This window comes from Haemaphysalis longicornis, unplaced genomic scaffold (assembly GCF_048455015.1).
Source record: "Haemaphysalis longicornis isolate Haplotype H1 unplaced genomic scaffold, Haemaphysalis longicornis Haplotype H1 scaffold_1, whole genome shotgun sequence".
Taxonomy (NCBI): domain Eukaryota; kingdom Metazoa; phylum Arthropoda; class Arachnida; order Ixodida; family Ixodidae; genus Haemaphysalis; species Haemaphysalis longicornis.
The window spans coordinates 412,119,883-412,133,281 of NW_027526203.1; the positions used below are offsets into that span (position 1 = coordinate 412,119,883).

General features: G+C 49.9%; 1 protein-coding gene across 2 annotated transcripts in view; it reads right to left on the bottom strand.

The window, feature by feature from the left end:
• Positions 1–13,399, bottom strand: part of Fus (epithelial splicing regulatory protein fusilli) — a 129,662-nt gene that overhangs the window by 26,304 nt on the left and 89,959 nt on the right. For both annotated transcript variants that reach the window (XM_077687008.1, XM_077687007.1), the window contains exons 8-9: positions 11,296–11,390; positions 10,341–10,586 (exon numbers count right to left, since the gene is read on the bottom strand). In XM_077687008.1, coding sequence (XP_077543134.1) covers positions 10,341–10,586; positions 11,296–11,390 — 341 coding nt within the window. The remainder of the gene's footprint in view (positions 1–10,340; positions 10,587–11,295; positions 11,391–13,399) is intronic.

The following is a 13,399-nucleotide window of genomic DNA, read 5'->3' on the forward strand; positions in this document are numbered from 1 at the left end:
AAAACTAACACACGCCAGTTAATTACAGCCCAGGTATGCCAAAAGAAAGCTTCGCATTATGTCGATTCCCACTTCTGCGTGGGATCCGCCTTCTTTTTTCAACGCAGTAGTGAATGTTACCACGGAAAACTGTACACACACGACAGCTCACATGTGCAACGTATGTAGACGGCACAAGTCAGAACTTGAAGCTCAGTAACAGCCAGTGCTAAGGCTGGCTGTTATTGAAACAGGCTGCATCGCCAGCGAGTTCACCCAAAGCGCATGTTCGCCGTCACCAAAGGCTGGCGTGGTCGAATGCACGACTGCATTCTGAAGAAAACGTCCGGGGGTCAGCTTCCCCACAACGCATCTGAATTACCAATTGGTAAGAGCAAGGGAGCACATTTGACGCATAAGCAGCGACGACGGAGGATAGCACTAACAAAAGCGAACTGCGCTGTGACATCACACAATTGAAAATGCAACGCAAAACATCACTCTTGCAATGTGTGACATCACAGCGCAAATTGTAGGCTGGACCTCGCCATTTGTTTACGTTCCCGCTTGACCGCAATTATTTGTCATTGAGGCGCATTGTGGCGAAGCGGTACCGCGGGCGTTTTAAAGAGTGGAATGCCAGGTCTAAGGTCAGATGCCCGTGCTGGCCCACCAAAACACAGCTGCCCTGACTTTGAAGAAAAATGTTTGGCCAGGTTACGGGGTTGACACTCCAAGAAGCAGTTTTAGGCCCCGTAAGCTTGTCGCCTCGGACATGCCTGAGTAGCTTGGAACCGCAACCGAAGTCAAGTATAAATAAGTGGACCACCGGTTAAGACTACTTCAATATGTAAACGTACCCCAACAAATACAACTGTGTCAGCGATGGATTCCAAGATGCCCAATCTTGATGTAACCGGGATGTTTGTGACGAGCATCAAGCAGGCAAGTTTTGCTACTCGCCATTGAGGTAACTGTTCTGTCACCTGTCAGTTACGGCAGCCTGCAACGCAAGGTTGTTCTTGGCAGGAGCGATCCATCTAATGAACAATACCAGACATTATTGGCGAAGGCTTTCACGTCAAATCTGGACGCTTTGGCTAACGGTGGTATGAACAACGTTTGATCCGAAATACCGAGACGAGACACGGGAAAAATTTGAAGAAATTTTTGCAGGGATACGTACATGAAAGAGATATTTACGGGTGCTTCTTAGCCCTTATAAGTGAGCCTTTTTTTTTTTTGTTTGCAGAGCTCTAGCACTAAAACCTTCGATACAACGGTAGGGCACATGCCCCGAAAGAAAACGGGGCTATTTAAGCTTTTTCCTGTACGTAAACTTACTGAGGATTCTTGAAAGCCTAAAACAGTTTTTTCAGGTCATACAACATGGACCACGTTTCGCGTGCAATGTGGTTCCACTGCGCAACCATAAACACACTACACACACACACCTTTGGGTAGGGGAGAGGTCCGCATAATTAAAATATTTTAAAGAGTCCATTCCGGTTGAAATTATTCTGTACATCTCCACCACGCTAATATTGACACTTCAATCACACGTTGATTTGCGATATATATTACCTTAGCGAGGGGCCGTAGCAACGCCAGCCTGCATACAAATACGGGAAAATAAGTGTGCACCAACAATGTTTTACACCTTGTTCCAGGTGATAAGCAGGTCAGCCGCTCACAAATACGCACTAAAACACTATTATTCCCTCCCAGAAAAATTGCGTGCAAGGCGTCCAGTGGTGCCCACACGCATCGATATTTCCACCAAGCTGGGACGTTGCGTTGCGAAGGGCAATTACGGATCGTAGTTTCGGCTAAGAATATCCGAATCAGGTGCGCGACCTAGCAATAGCGCCGAGGCAACCGATGCCGTCCCAGCGTCCGGCAGCGCTGCACGGCGCTGGTGCAACGTGGCCGAGTCCGCACCGGGGCTCGGCAGCTCTCCGCCAGCTGTGACCTTCGGCGCTCGACAGCCCACCAAGCGTGTCCGCATGCCTGGACCGCGGGACCCGACCGTCCGATACTCACACGAGACTGCAGCCTGGATCCGAGCTATGAGGCAGGCGGCATCGGGACGCGCCAAGCGAACAGCGCACGGCCTCGAAGGCAGGCCGCTCCGTGCACACTTAAAGCGACTGCGGGGGCCGAACAAAGGCACGCAGCAGGCGTCTACGGAACTGACGACCGCGCCAGCTGCGCTGCTCCTCAAGACAATGCCGCTGAGGCAGCATACAGGCCGCTGCGGACCCGGGCTCACCCGCTGCTGCTGCTGCTGCTGTCGCTGTTTTCGCCATCGTCTAGGGGCGGTACCGACGGCCGCTGCATCGCTTACCGATCGCTTCAGAGCGCGGTTAAGAATATTAATTCACCTCTCTGCCCGCGTATTTATTTGTCGCAGTCCATTCCGCGTCACTTGTGTGCAGTCGTACTGCGTGGCCATTTAAGTGTCGATTATGCACACAGTGGAACATCTAACGCGCGCTGGGAGGAGAACGTGAACCATAGCCGGGTAGCGCGGTGAAAAACACGGTGTCGGGCGACCCTTGGGCGCATGCCGCGAAGAACGCGCTCCAGGCGACGGGACATGCATGCAGCAGTTCTAGCGCCGGTTGTTGGGCCAGTTAGCTCGATCGGCGCGGCAGAGGGGCCCGGCCTGAGCCCGGGGCGGGCAGTGCCACGTCGCGGCCCAGACGCCGGCACTCCGCGCTTCAGCGGGGCCCCGCAGCCGGCAAGGGCGCCGTTCAACAGGTGGTTCGCCTAGACAGATTACACTCACGGCTTTGGGTGACTGCAGCGTTTCCCCGGTGCTAGCGCCGTTTTCAGAGGCCTGAGATTTGTCGACGTGTGCCGCGACTCTGCCTCGGGGGGGTCGAAACTGGGAACGCCAGCCGCGCGATCTGAGCGAGCTCTAACGCCAGACGCTGCGCGTGACCAAGACATCAAAACGTACGGCCTTCTTGCACGCGCGTCGCCCTTGTTTTTCTGTTCTTGTTCCCGTGCGTTTCTTGTATGCATGTGCGGGCGCGCGCGCCTGCGCGAGCGCTCTTTGGCCCCCTTCTCCCCCTTCCCCCTTCCCCCCTCGGTGTTCTTCACCTCGCTGTCCCGCCGCAGGGCTTGCACAGTTTTCTCAGCTGAGCCACTGAGTGCCGGAGTCGGAGTCTTCCGCAAGCCTAGCACACGCTCTGTGACCACCTGTCCGTAGCCCAGCTCCGTCCACAGGACAGACGACCTGCCCAGCGCGAAAGAAATTCTCTGGCACAAAACCGCGGAGATGTGTTGCTATGCGGCGTGCTTACTGTTATTTGCCGACCACCTGCTTTCGAGGTAGCTCCCTCTAACATGTGTTCTCGCTGCTCGTTAACTCGGATGAAGAAAGGAAGGCAAGTCGAATGTACCTTTTCGCACAAGCTGGCATAAAGCCTGAACCAGGTAGTTATCCCTTTACAAACTGTAAAAAAAAAAAAAAAATCGTGGGTGTGTTTTGCCACAAGGCACCTGAATTACAAATCGCTGCATTCAAAGAGGCAAATCTGACGAATAACCGGCGGTGACGCACGATTGGACTCGATAATATGATGCCATGTGACTTCACAAAATAGGAGCGGTATCTTCGCATGCGAAATCTCACAGCGCAAACTTCGCATCACAGCGTGTGCTCGTTACTGATATGCTTTGCTCCTCTGATTGTGCGGATTTTTCATAAAGATTCCTGGTGGTGAAGCAGCCCGACGGGTGTTTTAGGAGTGCGCTGTAGAGATTCTCAAAACGTTTTTAATTTAGGGGGGGGGGGGGGGGGGGGGGGAAGGGGGTCCTACAGCCATAAATCTGGATGGCAGTGTGTTGAATTTTGTTGACAGCGACATAGAGATTTGTGCTAATCGATACTACATACGCGATGGGGCAGTGAAAATAAGCAGAATAAATGTCTCGGAACAGTTTACACTATGAAATGGCAGTACTATCACTTTTACTTTTGTGTGTGACTCAATGTGCCTCTTACGATATTTTCCGCGAACTCTGTGCATAGCCTTCTTGATTTCGTCTTGACTGTTTCCCCTGGGCCATTTTAAACTGTGTCGAGATAGTGGAAGCGCTCATGTGGAGCAAAAACGAGAAGAGGGCGTCCGCAAAACAAGATCTTGAGAGGATTTGCATTAAATTTCTCCATTCGCACATCTCTCAATGCCTCGGAGAACGATCAATCAACAAAAAGTGCATGAAAAAAAAGTCACACGAAACGTCAGGGCAGGGATGGGACGGTGTCAAGGCTAAAAACTGCATCCGGTCATCTCGTTCGATTCCAGCAGCGTCGCCGCCTTGTTCGTTGCTCCTTTCCGCTGTGATCAACCGCAGACGTTGTTGGTGCCTTACCAGCGCTGTTCACCACTGAGAGTACCTCCACTAGCCTAAACAGCTCCTGGAATGTTGGGTTCTGCAAGCCACGCCTTCTCCAGACGCATCCTCCAAAGGTCCAACAACAAGCCCGGCTGCGAAGTTTACCTCAGCAGTGTCTGGTAAAGGGTGCGCATGGTAAGAGACAGGAAAAAACCTCCAACATAGAACATGGAGGATGCCGGGATAAGGAAGCACGCCTGCACGCGCGGCAGGCTGACCGAAGCGATGCCACTGGAACATACCCCAACGGCTGATCAGCGATGCACGTACACCGGCGCAAGCGCTGATCGATAGCTGCGTTTACGGTGTCATGAGAGACCAGACGCGTGGTGGCGTTCGAGGCTGGAGGATGTCGGTTCGGTAGTGTTCCAGTGCTCGAAAAGCATATCGACAGAGACCCACTCCGGGGTTTCCAGCAGAAGGGACCGTTCGGCCCGCCTAAGAACTCAGCGACGCGGCCAGACACGATAGCCAGAAAACCACGGAACTAAATCGAATTTCATCAAAGACAACGGCAGGCGCTTCGTTCTTTTGGTGCTCCGTGCGGATTTTCATGACACTTCCAGTCTCCTCATTTGTTCCTGGAACTGGAACACTTTGTATTCTCCAATCAGAATATTCCATTGCCGAGCGAAAAGGAACCGTCAAGGCATACAACGCCCGCAGACCAAATTTCTATCAATAATAGGCATCTTTTTCTCCCTAAGCCTGCCGAGTCCCCTTTAAAATTGCCCATATTCCGAATATCGGTATCTTTAAGTTGTCGGAAAACGCTCTAAGACCTTCTGTTTCTGTACAAACTATTTCATGGTATTATTTGGTGTCAGGAACTGTTTGCAGTCATCAGTTCTTGCGTTCCGCAAAAAAAAAAAAAAGACATTGAGGTTGAACTACCCTTCCTTTTTACACTGCTGCAGTGCTCGGGACTCATTCCCCTCTCCAAGAGAGCGCAGCATCTGTATAGCTGTCACACTGGGAAATCTTATATAATTTTTCCGGAACTTTTCTTCTGATGCCACTGTTATTCATCTATCATTTCTTGTATTTTGTTTCATGCAGTCATGTTTATTTAAAGTTCATTGTTATCGAGTGCATGTAAGTATATTTTTGACCTGCTTGCTTTGCCTAACTTCTATGACCATTGTAGTATATCTTTTTTTCGATGGATCGAACATTAGAGTCTCTTAGTCGTGTAATTTTGGTTGGATGACATTTTTATTATTTCACTGTAAGTTTTTATTCACTGGCATGTTTTGTTTACTGCTGATTTTCTCAGCTGTTGCTGAATTTCAGTCTTTTATTTTTTCAGTGCGCCAGAACAAATGTTTCAGCTGTTGTTGGGCACTTTATTTTGAATAAATATTGATTAATTGATTATTAATATTATTGTATTTGTTGTTCTTTTTTTCGTTCAAATGAACTTAACGATGTGAAATTCAATCACACTGGTGGCGACAGATGATCCTTTTATTGCCGCTTTAACAATTAGATTACAGCATTATTGTAGCAACTCAAGAAAAAATTCTGAGGAAACCGCTCGCTTGTTCACGCTAAAATTTTGCGCTAATGTTGCATTTTATGCTTGCCACTAATATCGGTGATGACATGTGCGTACCTGGTCGCAATCGTTTGAAAAACATTTTACAGCGAAGCTGTATATGTAAATAACTGCAGTTCTCAGGCCGGTGTGTAACGAAAACTCGGCGTGTGGAACGTGTGCAACAACTCGGGGACTTGTGTACAGCGCATGGAAAAATTCATAGAAAATAAAAGAAGGTCGTAGTACCTGCATATCTTGTTGCAAGATGTTTTATACTGCCCCTGAAAAAATATCTTTCTAGTAATGCATTTCTGTCTAGATGTGAAGCCGACTTTAAGGAGATCAAAATAAGCTAGGTCTTTGTAAGCTGGCTTTCCCACATCAGGTTTTGCGCAGTGAAGCATGACCATCTGTGGAGGGAGTATAGTAACAGCGCCAATTTATACTCCTCTCCACCGCAGAAGCCTCTTTCCCGAGTCGTGTATACTGTTCGCCACTCGTGGCGTCTATCTCCCCGTGCCATTTTTATGTGTGCATTTAGAGGGAGGGGGGTGGGCGGAAAGGGCGTGCACGCGCAGGTAGACTTCACGCGCTCACAGTTGACATACCGGTGTTCTGCTGGGGGTAGATTTCCACGTGGACTTCTCACGGCCCGATGCGACCTAACTGCTGTCCTCCGTGGTCGAGCGGTTTGGGCTGTTGTGTTAAGATACGTGCGCACTAGCGTCGAACTTGCCGTGCTGCCCTGCCGTCGGCCGCCAGTGCACACTAGCGTCAAACTTGCCGTGCCGCCCTGCCTTCGGCCGCCAGCGGCGCCGCCCGCTCTACGGGTGAAGGCTGCGGCGCGACGCCGCTCGCGGCCGTCGGCAGGGCGGCACGGCAAGTTTGACGCTAGTGTGCACGTAGCTTTACACAGGCAGTTAGAGGCATACGACGTTGGAGGGAAACGGACAGCCATATGTTTGTCCCCTAGATTAAAGCTGTAGTTCTTCTAAAGTTCATTTAGCTAATTGGCTAGAAAATATGGTCAATCGCAAATTACAAACAAACGTGTTTGTTTCGTGCACTCCTTGCACTGCTCCAAGCTTCGCCGGTCATCCTTCTTCATGGAGTGGAACGGCACTTTTTTTTTTGGCAGTCGGCGGGGTTGCTATTTTGCACACTTCGTGAAACGGCGGCGCCACCTATTAAGCAAAGAAAAATGCCAAGGGGACCTAAGCGCTTCTTGCGATCTGGGAATGTGAAAGCAGTAATGTCCAATCGAAAGCCGCTGAGTGCTCCTTCGATTTTTGGGCTGGATTCTGTTCTCGAGTTATTCTGCAGGGTAACAGCCAGCGTTGAACTGGCGCGGAAGGCCACCTTTCGCGATTGCCGACGTTGCGACCACCGAGAATGCAGACGCTTGAGACTGCATACCGGGTACGGTACTCACTGCCGCGCACAGCGACCGCACAGGGCGCACTATTTAAGGAGTAGCAAGGGACAACCATAGCAGCCGATAAGACGTCTACGAGCTGTTTCGTTGCCTCAGACGCCGGTAGCCGGCTTGTTTGCCCAATGGGCCAATCGGTGCTTTTGAATTAGACGCCAGTTTTAGAAAGGAGGAGCCTTTCCTCCGGAGGCTGAACCGATGCCGCGAGTTTGCAGGAAATAGTCTCCATGGGTGCGCAGCATACTCCTATTTCAAAATACCGCGCGCGTCAGTCCGTACAAGCGCAGGTATTTGCAGGAATTTCGTCTCCTCTGGTGTGGTTCAAGCAGATACCATTAATTCGACCGGAGGGAACTAAGGAGCGGCTGTAACGACCATTTTATCGGTTGAAAAAACTGTCTAAATTGCTGACTTTTAAAACAGCGAAAAAAAAGTAGATTATATTGCAATTCAGTGCAAAAAATAAAACTAGTGTAAAATTTGTCACGTGTGCAGCAAAAAACGAGTGGTGGAGGAGCTGTCAATTTAAAAAAAAAATCAATAATAATTCTGAGGTGATATCTTCGACATAACCGGGAAGCAAAAAATTGCCACCGGAAGTTTTACGCATTGACTATAAGGTCTGTTACCTGATTCCAGCGTACAAACGTTAGAATCTCACAGCCAACCAGAAAAACAAACTGTGGGGCCACCCTCTGCTTCAAAAGTTGGTGGCCAGCGAAGTAGAGAAGTTGCGAATTGCTCGTTCTATACCTTGTTCCTTCTTCGTACTACAAGTGCTGCGTCGTTCCGGCCGACGATGTCCATGTGATGGGTGTCTTGCTGTGCCCGTGTTGGCGGCGGGGCCCCGAAGCATTCAAAGTTTCAGACGTTCACGTGGTCTAGATGTGTCCTCTTTGAGCTAGAGCGGCACGTGAACGGCTGTGTCGCGTTCATTCTGTTATATCCTGTTTTGTAGTTTTTTTTTGCCCTCCCGGGGCACGTCAGCGGCTCTGTCGTGTGCGTTCTCTTCTTGGCACGTTTTTTTTTTTAGATGCAAAGCATCTCTTAGTCGACCCTCCGTGGTCCGGCGTCCGCACCTCTCCTCCTCGTCCCCCTCTCCACGCCAGCTGTGATAACGTCGCTCTCCTCCTCGCCGCTCGGCTCGTCTTGTGCCGGCTCAGGAAGACACCGGCAATACTGTCGCTCCAGGAGCCCTAACCAGCTGTGATAACGCCGCTCTCCTCCTCGCCGCTCGGCTCGTCTCGCGCCTCCGAAGACAAGGCTGCACAAGGAGAGCTCGCGACGCCGAACGCAAACGGCAGCGTAGAGCAGCGGATTCCTCGCTTCGAGAACGAGAAGGCGCTTTGAAACGCCAGCGGCGAGTAGCTGATCCAGATGGCGTTCGGCAACGTGACAACGCTTCGAAACGCCAGCGTCGAACAGCGGATTCCTCGCTTCGAGAACGAGAAGCCGCAAAACGTTGCCCACTACTCGATAAATAAAGAACTCTAACAATCAATTAACACGCTACTACTCCACGGCTTTGCATCCCCTCAGGGTTCCCACGTGGGAAGATGGCGTAATTTTTTTTTTACTTTTCTTTATGCGGGCGGACGCGACGAAAAATCCTGACCAACGAGAGACTAACAGTTTCGCTGTTAATCTTTCGGTTACAATTTCTCGTTTCCCTATCATCCGGTCATGTCGAAAGTATTCCCCCTCCTTCTCTCCCAGAAAGGTATACACTGCCAGGAAAGCATTAACTTTCCTCCGAAATGCACCCAGAAATACAACCATTGCGTCGATCGAATATGGGAATACCGATAGGCCTATGACGACCCCCACCAGTTGACTTCACCGTACGCACGAGTGCTGAACTGCCCACGGACAGTCGTCGTCAAACCATTCAGGCTTTAGTCTTTGCCCCCGTAGTAGTCAACCTATTTGGTCTGTTCGAATAATGAATGAATGAAGTTTGACCTCGTGGCAAAAAAAAAAAAAATTGTCCGTGCTGTAACATTACGCAGCGAAGCATAACGAACGCTCTTGAGCAATCTCAGAGCGCAGTTGAAATTTTAAGTGAAATCCTATCGTGCGTCGAATCATTCACTGAGGGCGCCCTGCTGACTGCCGTGAGTCATTCGTGTGCATTGTACCGAAACAGGCCGACGAGGTTAGGCTTACGTTGTTTAGTTCAACAGTTTTTCGTTTCCCCCGCGCGACAGCAGTAGATGTAAGTTGGAAAACAATGCGTGGTTTAAGTGTTTTTATGGGCACGTGCTGTTCTTGTCAGGAACAGGGGGTACAACGTCAGAGCGGCAACCGACTCACCGCATCTTAGACAAGACGCCCACACACACGCGGTCTGTCAGTGCTTAGGCAGTGACAAACCGCGCGTGGCAGTCCCCCGGGCGCCATTTTTACCGCTTTTTCGACTCAATGCTGGACGCCCAACATTTTGTAAATCCCGCCAAAAAACCAATTTGACAAATCTTCCATGAACTGTGAAGTCAAGGTGCTCTGCTCCACATTTTAATAACATTGAAAACGCGGAGCAGGATAACGGAGAGGAGGCGCACGGATAAGGATTAACACAGTGGAGGATCCAACACACGCACGCAAAGACCGATAACCAAGCAAGAGAGCCTCCAGCGTTAGAACACCACAATGATAAACCAGGTACAGCTAACAAGGGCTATCGCTCTACTGTCTTGTGCTGCTTCCGCCCAAAGCGAGCAGAAATGGATCGCTGTGCGTGAGCAGATCGCCGTGCAGAGGTTTGGACTAGGGGACGCGGGGACCTGGATGAAGAGCTCCTTCAATGGTCGGAACACAAATAATGGGGCACAATTTGTTTAGAAGCGTAGAGGAACGCGGCAGAAAATTTGAGGCCCGACTTTGTGGCAATAATCTAGGGCGTGGTCATGGCTGTCCGTCAAGTCGCGTGTGCACGGCAAAGGTCGCCTGACGAGGCCGCGTCATTAAAAGCCTCCTCACCTGTTGCACCTCCGCCGTGGTGCTACGGAAGAGCTCGATGTAGCGAGCCCCGATGAGCTGCCGGTGCTTGTGCAGCGCGCGGCTGGCCACTTCCTCGGAGTCGAAGAGCACGAAGGCGTCGCCCGTGGCCCTGCCGTCAGGCTTGCGCACGAACAGCACGCCGTCCTCGTCGTCCATCACGGGGCAACTCGTGTGCGGCTCCGACCCGGCCTCACTGCCGTCGCCCGACGACGCGAAGAACTCCACCTGCAACACGCTCGAGATGGGCGCTCCCACCTGCGGCCTCTCTACACCGCTGCTCCTCGGGGGGACAGGGCCCCGGAGAATAGAGGCACTCTGTTGTCGGCGAGCTGCTGCGGACGCCCCGCGGTAGTTTCATTCTTTGGCGAATCTGTAGCCGTTTAGCGTTCCAACCCCGACACCCTCTCCAAGAAAATGTCAACTCAGATGTTCTGATGGCTCTAAATTTTACGTTACTTCCTTGTTGCATTACAATCGGTACTCTAAACTTTAGCCAAATAAAAAGATTCACATAAATGCACATTAGTGCCTAAATTTTTATACCGACATTCCACCGGATAAGTATCGACGATACCGGTATCGCTCCTTCCACGAAATGAAAGGAGTAATCCATTTACCTTCCGTGCTCCGTATGAGACTGTTTGCAATAAAAGTAATATGGGAATCGCGGTTATTACGAATGCACGAAGGAAATGAACGGCACCGCGAAGACATCCTACCTGGTGCCACGAGTCGCTTTAGTGAATCAGCACACGGTCAAAATTTTCAATCAGCACACGGTCACAGTTCCAGCGCCGTGGCAATAAATGATCTCGCTAATTGAAGCACTCAATCGGCTTTCACGTCGCAAGCCTGGGCGTGTGGCTAACCTGTGGCAAGCGGCAAAAACGCAGAATCAAATGCGCGAACAGAAGCGCAGCGCTTTCGTGCTTACCACTTGTTTAGCAGTGCAGTCGTAAGGTAGTCCACGCATGCGCACAATCACCTGGCCACCTCGGGACAGGAAGGAATGAGCCTCGTTGTTGTTACCTGCGTCGTTGACTCTAGATCACAGAGGGTCCCCAACCCCTAACCGTCTGTTTTCTATTTGCGCTTAACAGAATGCACTCTTAGGTATACAATTTACAAACAACGCTTCACTAAGTCCTTTGTGCCATCCCGTTGTAAGCAGAGCGCAGTGGCAGAAAGGCCACCGTGGGCTAGATAGCAGCCAAAAAATAAAAAAAAAGGAACGTTTGAAGGAATGCAGATAGTTTGCTGAAATATTTATACCCCAAAGTGAGCTAGTGAGTGCAACACCTTATTAAAATAACAGGCAATAATGTCCTGGGGGGAAGTAAGGATAGGGGTGGGAAGGAGGGAAGGGGAAGCTCACAATTCACACAATGGGCGCAGTTACACTCTTATGGTCATATTCACAAAATGCACAGTTTAGCCAGTCAGTGTCACTAAAAATGCACAGTTCACATTGTAGACATTGAGGATGGATAGATGAGGCCAGTCCGAGAGCGCTGCAGAAATTTGTAAAGATCGTTCTCGAGGGATCACCGCGCACTTGCTTTCTCTACAAAGTCTATGCGGTGCTCACGGAATGCGCAGATTATTTGGTGCGCAATGACCAATACTGGAATGACTCTTGGTGGTCGCCTTTACCACCTTTACACGCAACGTGAAGGCGCTGAACTCTATAAAAGCGCAGCAGGCTGTACAAAGGGCAGAATTTCCACACAGCACAAAAAAGCACCGTGGAAAAGGTAATGGAAAAATTTCGCACTTTTTTATTACGGTACCTTTCGAACAACGCGTCGCTGGCAAAATCGGAGCTGAGAAAAGACGAAAGATGACACATGTGAGCCGGTGAAAGCCTGGATCTTAGCGGATACTTCGGAAACTCTTCAAACGGTGCACTTCTACGGAGGGGTGATGACAGCTTGCAGTGTTGCCAATGGGGTCACGGGAGCTACCATGTTGTTATAGCTTTTCGTGCGATCATCCCACCACGAACGTACACTGTCGGCAGTAGTGGTCGGATTCAGCCTCAATTAAATAGCGTCAAGAGCGTCCAGTGACGAGACTTCGCCGGGTGTCGAGACTCCGGTGCACGTAAAAAAATGCCCAGGTGGTCTAAATGAATTGGTAGTTTTCTGCCTACAGCATGTTCCATCCCAAAATCTGAATTTGAACCTTAATTCTAATCTCATGGCCTCTGCGCGATTCTATCTCGGTCCTACATTACGTCCTCAGTTGTGCGAATATCGTGATCATGCGTTCCCAGACGTTGCGCAAACCATCGATAGCACCATTAATACGATCGGTAACGAATTATCTAAAGTTATCATAGTCGACTGTCGCTAGAGTAGCGATAGAACATTACTGCGGAGTTACTATCGCAAAGCTATTGAGATTGTGCTATGTCAGTAGTCGCAGAACTGTTGACATAGGTAATATAGTTAGTCACGTATTGTAAAGTTGACGATAGTACTTTTTGATAGGCAGCGAAAAATGACGCAAGACTGCTCCCATAAAATCTGGTCTTATAAAAACGCCACCGAAAAAGAAGTACCAGCGTCATTATCAAGAAAAAAATTTAAAACCGTCGAGCAGGTGCAGACAACTTAGTAAATTTGTGTACACAACATCTCGATAGTATGTTAGCGAAGAATTATTTGTAGTGCACTCTTGGTCAGGTTGCAAATACGAAGTTCGTCCATGTTTGTGCCAGATTTCTGAGACGGAGAATATGTTTCTCACAGTAGCATTACCGATAATTATGTTCATAGTCGCCTATCTTAAAATCATCGATAGCTCTATTAAGAGGGTGTACAGCGCAACGTAAAGCAAAGGACGGTAAGGATGCACCAGGACAAAGCGCTAAGTACTATACGTAAAAGCGCTAAGTATACGGATGATAGTTAATACAGAAGAATTTACTACCCTCTGTGCACCCTTACCGTCCTTCGTCGTACGTTGCGCTGTACACCCTCTTAATTATGCTCGACCAACTATCTCGACCAGCGCTTGTCGTTGTGTCATTCGTC